General features: G+C 33.0%; 2 protein-coding genes across 4 annotated transcripts; both read right to left on the bottom strand.

The window, feature by feature from the left end:
• Positions 1-469: 469 nt before the first annotated feature.
• On the bottom strand, positions 470-3,829 carry LOC108207446 (glucan endo-1,3-beta-glucosidase 6). Of its 2 annotated transcripts, none has more exons than XM_064087244.1 (2): positions 3,483-3,829; positions 470-2,211 (listed from the first exon to the last, which is right to left on the bottom strand). In XM_064087244.1, exons 1-2 carry the CDS (start codon positions 3,530-3,532, stop codon positions 948-950), a joined length of 1,314 nt encoding a protein of 437 aa, XP_063943314.1. In that variant the 5' UTR covers positions 3,533-3,829; the 3' UTR covers positions 470-947. The 2 variants fall into 2 exon arrangements, with proteins under 2 accessions (XP_063943314.1, XP_063943313.1); XM_064087243.1 differs by having other exon boundaries at positions 3,461-3,829.
• Positions 3,830-3,976: 147 nt separating this feature from the next.
• Positions 3,977-8,344, bottom strand: LOC108209956 (phosphoinositide phospholipase C 6-like). Of its 2 annotated transcripts, XM_017381174.2 has the most exons (9): positions 7,846-8,339; positions 6,860-7,062; positions 6,433-6,568; positions 6,060-6,302; positions 5,717-5,943; positions 5,452-5,569; positions 5,090-5,242; positions 4,920-5,006; positions 3,977-4,387 (listed from the first exon to the last, which is right to left on the bottom strand). In XM_017381174.2, exons 1-9 carry the CDS (start codon positions 8,158-8,160, stop codon positions 4,088-4,090), a joined length of 1,782 nt encoding a protein of 593 aa, XP_017236663.1. In that variant the 5' UTR covers positions 8,161-8,339; the 3' UTR covers positions 3,977-4,087. The 2 variants fall into 2 exon arrangements, with proteins under 2 accessions (XP_017236663.1, XP_063943312.1); XM_064087242.1 differs by lacking the exon at positions 6,060-6,302 and having other exon boundaries at positions 7,846-8,344.
• Between the last annotated feature and the right edge of the window lie 4,204 nt (positions 8,345-12,548).

The following is a 12,548-nucleotide window of genomic DNA, read 5'->3' on the forward strand; positions in this document are numbered from 1 at the left end:
AACTAGTTGGAAACTCTTTGATGAAATGCAAAATTTAATACTTTTTTGCTCTACTTGAAATGCAGGTCCCGGGGTTTTAAGTAAGCTTTGAAAAGTGACACTTTTTGTTTGCGCTCCCTCTGTTCTGTTTTTTCGAGTCAAAAAACACTATCAGGAGCCTCATGTTTCCATTTTTAGTGGCAATCAAATTAAGTGCGATCGAAATTCCAATTTTGAGTTTCTAATTGAAAAATATTCAAGGAAAGAAAAGTCTGTAGAAGATAATTGACAGTAGAAGAAAATCAGTTTGTTGAAGAAAATCTAACACATTGTTTTTTAATTTGTTTGTATCATGTATATGATGATACGATGAAACTATAAACTTGATGCTCATATTCTTCTTAAATATATTTGAAAGAATATGTACAAATTTATTGTATTATGCACGTGATCGATATGATATCTATGAAATTGATATTGATCTATCTAATGAATCTAAAAAAATTGATTCCTATTTCAATATGAATAAAATCGTGTGCTTATATATAAAAAAAATTGATTTGTTTGGAATAGAAACCCAATTCACTCAAAAAAAATGTCCCATAAGCAACAAATGAATGTATTGAAACTTCCATCCAAATATTACAATGACAAAAGTGGTTACTTAAAAATTTCATCCAAAGGTTACGATGACAAAGGTGGTTTAGTTAGAATGAGAACTCTTCACTGACACAAATGAATGTATTGAAAAATGTATTGAAACTTCAATCCAGCTCTTACAATAACAAGGATGAGAACCCTTCACCGACACCATCCCCTTGCACCTTCGCCATCAATCCAACTGTTACACCTTCGCCATCAATCCAACTGTTACAATAACAAGAATGAGAACCCTTCACTACACCATCCTCTTATACTTTCCCCATCTCCGTATAACAAAAAACCGACGACTAATCACCGATTCTCAATTAGTTCTGATTCCTCATTTGGATGAACCAGATCCATAACATCAAAATGGATGATAAAACAAATGGTGTAGCAAGAATTAAAACCGGAGAAACCGAAGGCACCACTTGAACATCATCAGGTGAATTATTAGCATACATAACCGCATTTGCTCCTGTTTTGGCCAACACATTCCCCATCTCCCCTTGACCCCAGATGAACAATGTTGATAATATTTCCAGCTGAAAATGGCATCCATATGTTTCCGACGGATCTTCCATGGTTATTTTCCCGAATCCATTAAAATAGCATGCACCGTCAACCTGACTTTTGCTTTGATAGTAAACGTTGAATGCATACGACACATTACCTTCGAATGTCAGATTGCTGTAGGATGCTCCGTAATATAATTTTGAACAATCGTTCTTTTCACAGGCTCGCTCAAATTGTTTCAGGATGAGGGATGTGCGGTTTCTTGCGTTCAGCTTTGCATCTGTGTTGAGAACGCACCATCTTCTAGGCATGGACACCACACCTTCTGCAGGTACTAGCTTTGCATCTGGACGACCTTTCATTGTCAAATCTAGAGAGAACTTGGGCTGACCTTTGTAATCGTAGATTCCATAATGTCGAATGGAGGGACCATATGCGCTCATATCTTTGGCGTTTTCGTCGTTTAGATTGTAAATGTAGGCTTCTATGGGTACTCCACGATGAAGTGGTGTCCCTTCGTTGTTGGCAATTTTCTTGAGGAAACCGACATAGAATCTTTGTGCAGTGGAGACATTAGCATAGACATGTCCATCTGTTGGCCACCCCACTTGAGTCACAATCAGCCTCAAGTTGCCGAATCCATATTTTCTTAGAGCCGAAACGAATGAGTCGTATACGAAATCAAATACATTGGTATAGACATTCGGTCCGTCTTGAATTCTGAAAGTGCTATTGTTGTCGAAGAAAGCAAATTCAAGAGGAAAACCATTCTGCAATATACTTGTGTGTGGATATATGTTCACTGCATAAGGGGAACCTGATGAATTTAGGATTTTTAGTATGTTGAGCATTCGTTGCCTCACGACGCCATTGAAATCAGCTTGGGATGGTCTTTTTATACCGGATATGAGAACATCTGGAGCATGAGGAATGCTTACTTTTATTTGGTTATAAGGGCTTGGCTGATACCGAATACATTCAGTAACATGGTGGAGTGCCGTGTCAAAATCATTCTGAAATGACGCTGTAACGTTTGATGTAATGGTGTAAGGTTCATTTCCAATCATGAAATACCTGCAAAAGATAAAATGTACTCATTATAATTACCAATGCACATGTGCATTCCGCAGCTTGCATTTATCATACAACCAGTAATTCTAACAAATCATAATCTGAACCAAAATAAAAACATATTCAGTGTGCAAGCAGAAGTGAGGAGGAAATTAAGATGTAAGATGTAAACAGAGAGGCTCTTCATCTAAACTTTAGAAACATAAATAGCACACTAACGGTAATAAAACAGAGGCATAAGAACAACATACAAAAGAAGGGAGACGGTAAATATACTTACTTAACGTTGACATCATGATCTTTATACAACTGAGTGACATTTTTCTTAACGAAAGCTATAGCGTTACTTTGGTTATTGACCATAATCACTTCAGGAATGGGTAGTGTGACCATCAATTCCAAATTAGAGCCAGTAAAAGCTTTTGCTACATTTTCATAAAAACTGTGAAGCTTCACCTTCCGCACACCGTCTGACAAAAGCATATCAACCACATTGGATGGGAGCAATCTCAGTCGAGATTGTCTTCCCCAGTTAACCCCAACATCATTTGCCACCACACCATTTATATTAACAACCATAATTAAACTTGTGATCACCACAAGGATGACCACAAGCCTCCCCATATGGTTTAATCAAGTCGATGGGGATTGGAGAAGTTTAATTAATTTTGTCTTTGTCCAATGATTTGATCAAAGATATAGGTTTGTATTGGCTTCATATTGTTAATTATAGCATGTACAACTCATCCATCTACATATTGTTTAATTGTACATTAGTACAGCCAGCAAACTATATATAATAGTTGTTATTAAATTTATCCATGACATGCTAATATTAGGCATAGCAAGACATAAAATGTTTTAACACATGAGGTTGTCCTTGTATTGTAGAAATATCCAAGATATTTTTTCCTATTTTAGGTGTTTATAAGCTGATAAAAAAACTTCGATTATAGTATGTTTTAATTTTACAGATAAATAATGACATTCTATATATATAAGCGCACACTCAAATTGAAGGTGAATTCTATTTATGGTCATTAAAATCTGAGATACAACAGCTAGAAATATGATTCCCCATTGGCTAGTAGAGCATTGTATATATATATGCAAGCGAGCAGTAATACTTGTATAAGCTAACATTATAAATCATGCTGGCTATAATTTAAGCCTCAAATTTATTCAATAATTTCACAATAAAATCCAGACAAAAGTGGAAAAAGATAAACAAGACATCACCAATGTGACATACTTGCAGAGTCTAATGTGTGCACCTGTATGCCCGAATGACCAGGAATATCTTGAAACCGTGTATGCAAAACATATCTCAACACTTCCACTTTCCCTCCCATGGCTAGCAGACATCAGACCTTCTGCACAATACATAAGACTGCTACCAGCATAAGATCCTGCGGACGCCCAATCCAGAAGGAAAAGTACAAATTTATGAATATGAAACAGATAACGAAGTGTTTAAAAGAGCTCAAAAATTACAGGGTATAAATTGAGCTATCCAATTTCTGTCTACACTTTAACATAAAACAATTAATCACATATCGTGGACTCTGGAGGATATTAACTCAACATACATACAGAAGATTCTGGTTAAATAAACTGGATATAAACATGAACATACAGACACAGGGTCCTTAGCAACAAATAACAAAGCTCTAAACTTATAAATTATCTAACTGGTACAAGCTAACACAATCGAACAAAAGATTTAACAATATAAGCAATTGAAAAGTAACTGCAAATCTTTGGAAGGTATTAAGAACGGAGAAACTGGCTCATCATTTACAAAATGTTGATTGGATTGTACATGTATTTTTCTCTGAAAACTGAAGATTATTATAGAGGTGCAATTGAAATGAAAATTTTAGACAAACTCAAAGCGCATAAGTAGTTTCACAGAGGGATATTTCACTCCTTTGCGGCTGTAGAGAGGAACTGCTCGAATTCCAGGTCTTATCTCGGAAACAGGAAGACAATTTTGGCCACCAAAACCATCTTTTTTCTTTGGTGCATCATCCTTATCGCGTACTTCTATGCAAAGTATAGCCAGTTCCGGAACAGACAATGAGAATTCAAACTCTTCATTCCAGAATGGAGTCCATTTGTTATCCTTGACTGCTGTTTTCTTCTTTGTTGCGTCAGCAGGCACACCAGCTATTCTAACCTGTTTGGAGATTAACAATTTTAGAATGGATACATGTCAATCTACTGTAATTGTTCATTACAAAAACATATGAAAATATTTCAACAGTTAATTTCTGTATCAAGATTTTGAATCCTTTCTTGAAAATATTCAGTATTGATTTGTCAGACTGTCATAAACTGGATGCTGTTATGAACAATTTTTGAAAAGTAATTACATAAATAAGTCTTCGTTATTTTCCCTGAAAAAATAAAGTCTTCTTTGTTCTTTTCCTATGTTAACCTAAGCTAAAGCAGAAAGCACTGTTTGACAAAATTCTATAACTGTAAACATTTTTAAATAGTTAGCGTAAAAATTGTAATTATTCTTTTATTGTAGTCGCCTTTTAAAATAAATTTCAGGAAAAATAAGATAAACGATTAAGAAGGTAGACTGATATGTTAGCTGAAATCAAATAACTTTTTAGTTTGAACTTAAGCATCCCAATGTAGCTGTTATGCAATTTGGATTTACAGCAGGCTGCAGCCACATCCAAAAGCAAGTAATGTAGTACCTTTGTGTAAAAATCTGGTGGGGAATACGAATCAAAGTGAGTTTTCTTAAAATCCAAATGCCAACCATCACCCATATAAACTTTCACCTGTGAAGTTACATTGGGAAGTGTTACAATTCCAGTTGTACAAATGAAATAAGTGGCACTATGTGCTTTGTTTGCATGCTTACCCTTAAAATTTTCTTTGCTAGAAGCTTTACTTTAGGATCAAATACATGATTATCTGGACTAGCCTTGAGTAACAAATCAGGCTTCTTGACATAGCCACACCCTCCATTGGCTCTGAACATCCCATGCATCAAGCTGAGGTTTTTACCATGTCCCTGCAATAATATTAATGATATATTAAAACATTGCCATTGAATATCATGAAATTAAGCACTAGAAAAACAAAAGCAATATAGAAGTACCAAAGCTAATTTTGTTTAGTTCCCGAAGTGAACACAGATATTTATTGACCTAAAATACAAATGTTGAGCATGATGTGCACCTTCAGCTAAAGTAGGGACTAAAACAAGAACAGGAAACAAACCTGCATATTAAATGCAACCATTTGAGCTCCATGCATCCATCCTATCAGTGGATTGTAATTTGAAGAGTTGACCCGCATACCTTTAGGATATATTCTCAAAATATTCTTTTGTGTGAACCTTGTTATAGAGAGGAAGAACACTGTCATTAGTCATATGCTTAAAATTTTAAAACCAGAAGCAAATGCTATATAACTGTATCAGTGGTTTCAAAATGAAAACCTGCACAATGTATGTTACACATGATTTTTAAGTATTAATTACTACCTCACAACATCCACTCCATGAGATTTAGCTGCTTTTTCAAGACCTTGTTCACTCAAACTAAGGCGTCTAATTTTGTCAGCTTCAACTTTTAATGCTTCTTTCAGACCTCCTTTAGGTTTTCCAGCATGAAGTCCGATAAGACGCTTGTATTCAGGTGCTACATTCGTCTTTAGGTCAGGTTCATCATAATCTGCAGCATTATGACTCTGCTCGCCGATGTCAAAGCTCTGTGAGGCAAAAGAACAGGCATGTCACTAGAAACTTCTATGTAAAAATCTGACCTTTAAAAATCAAGGTAACTGTAAGTAAAATAAAAGACATCTTTTACACCCGTCATATACACCTTATCATTATTTAAAATATCAGCTGTATCGTTTACTGGTTCATCGTCCCATGAACTATCATCAGAATCCTTTCTGTTCGACAGGTTATTTTGGTCATCCTCAGGACATTTATCTTCAAGATATTCTTTTGGCGGTTTAGTTGAAATAATGACCCGCTTCATCAATTTTTCTGGGGATGGTAATTCTTTTATACCATCTTCTTCAGGGCAATATAATACCTCTCCAAATGTTTCGCTGAGCATCTATAATATTAGATTAAGATAGGGAAAAAAAAATCACCTGAGGACCTTTTAGGTTAAGAAAATTAAAGAACAAAGGAAATAAGTTAATGAAACAAAATTTTCATTATTTATGTACAAAATTTGTACTAACCTGTGCTACTTTAGCTTGGAGATCTGATGTAAGATGGTCTTCTAGTGTTATTACAACAGGGTAAGGTGAGGTCTCAAAGGCATGCTCTTTAATTGACTTCAAACATTTCAAGAGGTCCACCGGAGGCGTAAGGGTCCTAAAAGTCAGTAATACACAGTATTTAAAAAATAAAATAGGATAAGGAATTCGGCTAGTAAAACTTTTTCATCTGCATATCCCTACACAATCGAAGGGCATAGGGACAAGCCATATCAGTAATTGACATATTGTTCAATGTATCTGAAGTTCTAGCCTTGTCTAAATAACTAACTTCTAAGTAAATTCACAGATTCAACGAAAAATAGCAGGAAAGCTGCCAATTTTACTCAAACATACATATCAAGCTGCAAAAGAACTATAAAGCAAAATCTTAATCTAGGTTACCCACCCTCCATGTTTAACATGTATAGCACCCTTGCGTGAGTTTGAGTCTGGCCATAAATCAAGTTCTATAACTCGCACACCTCTTTTAAGTGCTTCTATGATTGGAACATTACTGCAATCACTATTGAGCTGATTCCCGGTCAAGTACGAATTGTGTCCGGTGTATATGAAATAATGTGACAGTGGTGCAGTCATGTCGTGATTGACCTAAAAATAGAACAAGTGTCCATGTTAGCTGTAAAGTTTGTGATAAAGCATACCTGCTGAAAAAACATGAAACTATTTCTCTCTCTGTCTCCTTTTTCTTTTAATATTATCTACCAAATGCATATAGAAAAGGCTTAACAAAAACAAAAATCAAATAGTTACATTCAAGGTTACAATCATTATGGAATATCTTCATTTCAAAACTGAGCCAGCCTAATTACTAATTTTCTTTTGCTAAATATTTTACCTAATTACTATTCAGTATTGTTAAATCAAGATATACACAATTTGAGTACTAACAAAGTGATGCTGCCCTCAGATTTCCATTAATCATTGTTAAAAGATTAATATCTAAACCAACCCCCTTGGGGAAACAGTTGAATCTTATTAGCCTAATGCGAGAAAAACCAGATTCGCGGAAAATCTTAAACTATTCCAGAAAATTTCTCGAAAATATAAGTTAAATCACAGCAAACATACCCCATGTATCCCGCTAAGTGCAATAACAATCTTGATGTCTAATCAATCAGATAAACAGATACCATCAATACAATTTAGTCCTAATTAACTCCTAATATTTTCTGTCTGTCCATTTCACCACACACCAAGATTTATCAAATTCAATTTCCTCACTACCACTTATCCCCAACTCAATTCCAATCAAGAATCCAGGATCAAAAACAAACAAATGAAAAAAAAATCCCAAAACAGTGGAAAAGGTCAACTTAGAAAGATCCTAACTCAAAAACCAAACAAATTGAAATCAAAGTACTTAAATCATACCTTAGACAACATGGGTGGATTAAGATCAGTCGAAAACAGAAAATGATGAAAGTCATCAAGACTCAGAGAATGTCTTGTGAACCTAGCAATGTGATGCCTCCTATCAAGAACTTGCTGAACTATACTCTCACACTCACTCAGTGTTACTCCTTGCTCCCCTTGCTCTTCAACCAAGAATCTCAGGAGCTGTTCAGGGCTCAAGTGGGTCCCATCTCCCGAGAACTTGTTGAATGTTCGGACAACGTCCGGTGGTGGGGCCTCCTCCAGGACACGAAATCTTCGTCTGAAACATATGCACACGCTGTAACTGCCCATGTTTCAGCACAAGTGATGGATCATTTGCAAAGCATTTGTGTGTATTTATATGTGTGTCTGCGTGTATTGTGTGTAATAAAGAAAGAGGGGGCAAGAGCAAAAGTCGTTGAAACGGAGTGAGCGATGCAACTTCCAGTTGTGAGCGAAGGTGGTACGTGCAATCTTCGTCATTCCGTCTTTTATATTCGTATTAAATTGTCGGAGAAAACTTCGACTAATTGTAATTACCGGCAATCGATGAAAATAAAAGATTCATGGGTATTCAACTGGGATTTTAATAGATTATTTTTAGTTTATGAATTTTAATGGATTGTGTGTGATTTTGATTTTGTGCGGATTCTTGATAAAATGCCGCAGAGTTTATAAGATTTAAGCACAATGATTCAAAATATCATTGATTTTGGTGGGATTCAAAAAACTTAAAATACACTGAAAAATGTCACAAAATCCATCATTTTATAAAATGCAATAAAATCCATCAATATTTGAATACCATCAGATTTCAATGAATTTTAAACAATCACAATTGAATATCATCAGATTTTAAAGCATAATTTAAAATCCCAATTGAATACCACCGAATTTTATAATATATTTAAAATCTCAATTAAATACCTCAAAATTTTAATAAATTTCAAACAATCTCAATCGAATACCCTCGGATTTCATAAATGCAAAAAAATGCTTTAAAATCTCAATTCAATACACCCCTATTAGATTTTAGAAGTTTTATATTACGATGTAAAACACTATGGGGTTCCGCTTAAATCTGAATTAATCCTCTTTTTCAATGTAAAATTAAGCTCCTTTGGGGGCTTTGGATGGATTTCTGTTTAAAGATGTTTTGTTGGTAAAAAATATTATTATAAAAAGTAAATATCTGTTTGATAAAATAAATATTTAATATAAATAATACATAATATTGTTAAAATCTAAATAAATTATAAACAAATATTAACATTTTATATGACTATGATAATATTAAAGAAGACTGTAAATACGCGTTTATGCGGTTTATAGGGACAAAGGTAAATAGGAAAATCAAGAGACGGAGGGAGTACTATTTTTACGTATTATATTCAGAAATAAGTGATTTATTTTATAGAAATAAGATAAATCGAACTGATAATATATAAGTAAAATAACAAAATATATTAGTGAATACTTAAAAGAATAACGAATACAGTAAAACTTCTACAAGCGATCACTACATTTCATCATTGTCGGATTGTGTTGTGATTAAGATCTGAAATAAAATATTACTACTATGATTATTAATTTATGAATTATTAACTGATCAAAAATTTCATTTATATGGATTTGTATTATTTATTGGAGCAAGTTTGACAAGTTTTCTCAGTGAGTTTTTTTTTTTTACGGAAAGCTGAGGATTTATTTACGAAACAAATCCAAATTAATATAATTTTAAATAGTGATAGAAACAGAACTCATATCAAATATACCATCTGAGAAATTATTTCTAGTGAGTTTTTAAACTCGAATGCAGGAAGTGTCTACGTGCTCCAACACTCAACAGTCGTCTAATAATTGACGATAATATCTCCCGATCAAGATTACCACTTATAAAAATAATTATTAGCCATTTTTATTTTGTTTTTCAAATTTTTCATTCGATTCCTGAAAGAGATGGATGGGCTAGACCGACTAACTACCCTTGCTAGAGAATGGGGCCGTTTGGGCAAATTTAAAATAAGTGACTTCTTGTTTAAATTAGAGAAGTGGAGCAGAAATGAGAAGTAAATAAGTGAATAAAGTGTTTGGAAAAGATGCAGAAACTGTGAGAGAAAAGTTAGGATTCTCAGCTTCTTAAAAGTGCTTCTCCTTCTTTACACAAACAGGTCAAGAAAAGCAGAAGACAGAAGCAGCTTCTGCTTCTGATAAACAAACAGGGCCAATATGTTATGTGTTGGTGGAATTTTTTTCGAATATAGCTAGCTACAGGCACTAGCTAGTAGCGGAGAATATGCTCTGGCAACAGGTGAAACTGATTATTATCGACATTGGAATTTTTTAAAAATAATTTATCGGAAAATTATATGTAACAAAATATAATAAATAGAAGAGTTATATTTCTTCTTACATGTCTCTACTATATATTATATAATCTTATTAAAACTGAATTCAACACATGTCATATTTATTCTAAACATGAATTATATTATAATTTTAAGAAATTATACATAAAAAATAAATTAGGATAATAATAATAAAATAATAAATATTAGAAACAATCATGAATTACATAAGATATAAATTAGTTCTTTTTAATACATAAATACATATAAAATAATTACTTTCAATTCCGAAAAAGCTCAGTTGGTATCTTACTTTAAATCATATGTTCTTTCAATATAGTTATTGTCTTTAGAGTACGGTTTTTTTTTTTTTTTTTGTCGGTTTCTTTAATTATTTGAAATCCAGTATATCTACAAATTTTAATTTAAAAAAAGAAAAAGGAAATCTACTGTAACGAATAACATGAAGCATGCTGCATGCCTTTTGAGACCCTACCAGCGCATCAATCAAATAAATGTCGTTGTCAAATTATTCACGACTAGGACTATCGGTAGCAGGGCAAGACCGGTAAGTCATGTCTCATATTGTGCCGACCTGAACTCGGTTACAAATCGATAAAGTCAGATTTTATATTTTAAAAGTTGCAGTCTGTTAATTGTAATTGCATGTGTATCACAACAAAGGGGTCACCTTTGTTGCAGGCCAGTATGTGTTAATATATTTTATATTTTTTAGTTGACCTAAGTAGAGTAATAATTATATGTTCGAACGGGAAAATATGTTGGATTTTAATATTCCACAATTACCATGTGGAAATATACGCATGCTCGGATGTCGGATGAAGCCCGACGTAAAACTCAACGGGACTAATTTAAAAAATATTAAAGTATATTTGATTTGAAAAAATATAAAATAATTTACATAAAAATCAGATTTTCTGTTTTCTTTAAATTTTGAAATCTCGAAATTCATTCATTAAATTAAACTATTACTCCCTCCGTCCCAGTGAATTGTATACAGTTTCCTTTTTGGGACGTCCCACCAATTGTATATATACCAAAAATAGTAAACATTTATAATATAAAACATCATTACACCAACTACTTTCTTCCACTATCTCCATTCTATAATAATAAAAACACTATTACACCTACTACTTTCCTCCACTATCTCAAATCTATTATTAAATATAAATGGGTCCCACCACTATACCCACTTTTCATCTAACTTACTCATTTCTTACATTATTTCTTGGTCTCCGTGTCCCAACCATTTGTATACAAATGGCTGGGACGGAGGGAGTATAAAGAAAAACTGAATTGGATCCTATATACAATAAATTTAACGGTTTGGAGAAGAAGTCTTCATGTTGTATCCTGCCAGTGTGAACGGAATGAGCTTCACACTTCACAAAATACACGCCAATTCCAAAAGAGTACTTGTGGTATATTAAAGTTCCGGTAGAGTGGGCAGGGTAGTTAAAAGAAAGTTCAACTTTTTAATTTAATATTGTTGGGATGTTTTCAAATTATTACTTTACGTGATAAACATTTCACGTCAATATTTCTACAGACATACTAACTAGTCCGGTGAAGAATTCACCGTAACTTTGTTGTAGTTTCCAATTAACTCACACATACAATGAACTAGTATTTGGTGGGTGTTTGATCAAGTTTAAAATAAATATTTTTGGATTTTTTTAGCAATTTAAGCTGTTTTTATTTTTTATGCGGTGTTGACAAAAAAAAGCAGAATTTGTGTTTTAAGCAAAAAACTGAAAACCAGGAATACTAGTTTTTTTGACTTTTTAGTGATTTATATTTTATTATGAAATTTTAAAATTTCTAATATGTAATAAATTTTCTTTTATTTTAATAATTTGAATTTTTTTATTTATAAATTTAAGTTACCAAACATTTAATTGACTTATAAGTAAAATTTACCCTTACACTTTTAATAATTTATAAGTCAAGTTCACTTTTCATTAATGATCAATTTCTTTATTTTCAATAATAAGTCTTTTATTTTAAACTAAACCAAACCGCTCGTTCGTTTTCTATTTCTTTTTTGAATAAAATGATTAATCACATATCTTTCGGTAAAATTATTTAAAATCAGAAGAAAAGATGGTCTCAACCAGAAATTATTTAAGACCGTAATCTTCCAAGCTTCTATATTTATACCATAAATTTACATTTAATCTGCTCGAAACAGAAAAAAGAAAGAATGAGAAGATATTTAGCAATGTAACGAGGGTAACTCTGCATGAAACTCAACCATTTAACCTTATGACACTACGATAAACATGTCTCAACGACTCAACACTACTTGACAGTTTAACTACTGTTCTT

Source organism: Daucus carota, chromosome 2 (assembly GCF_001625215.2).
Source record: "Daucus carota subsp. sativus chromosome 2, DH1 v3.0, whole genome shotgun sequence".
NCBI classification, from domain to species: Eukaryota; Viridiplantae; Streptophyta; class Magnoliopsida; order Apiales; family Apiaceae; genus Daucus; species Daucus carota.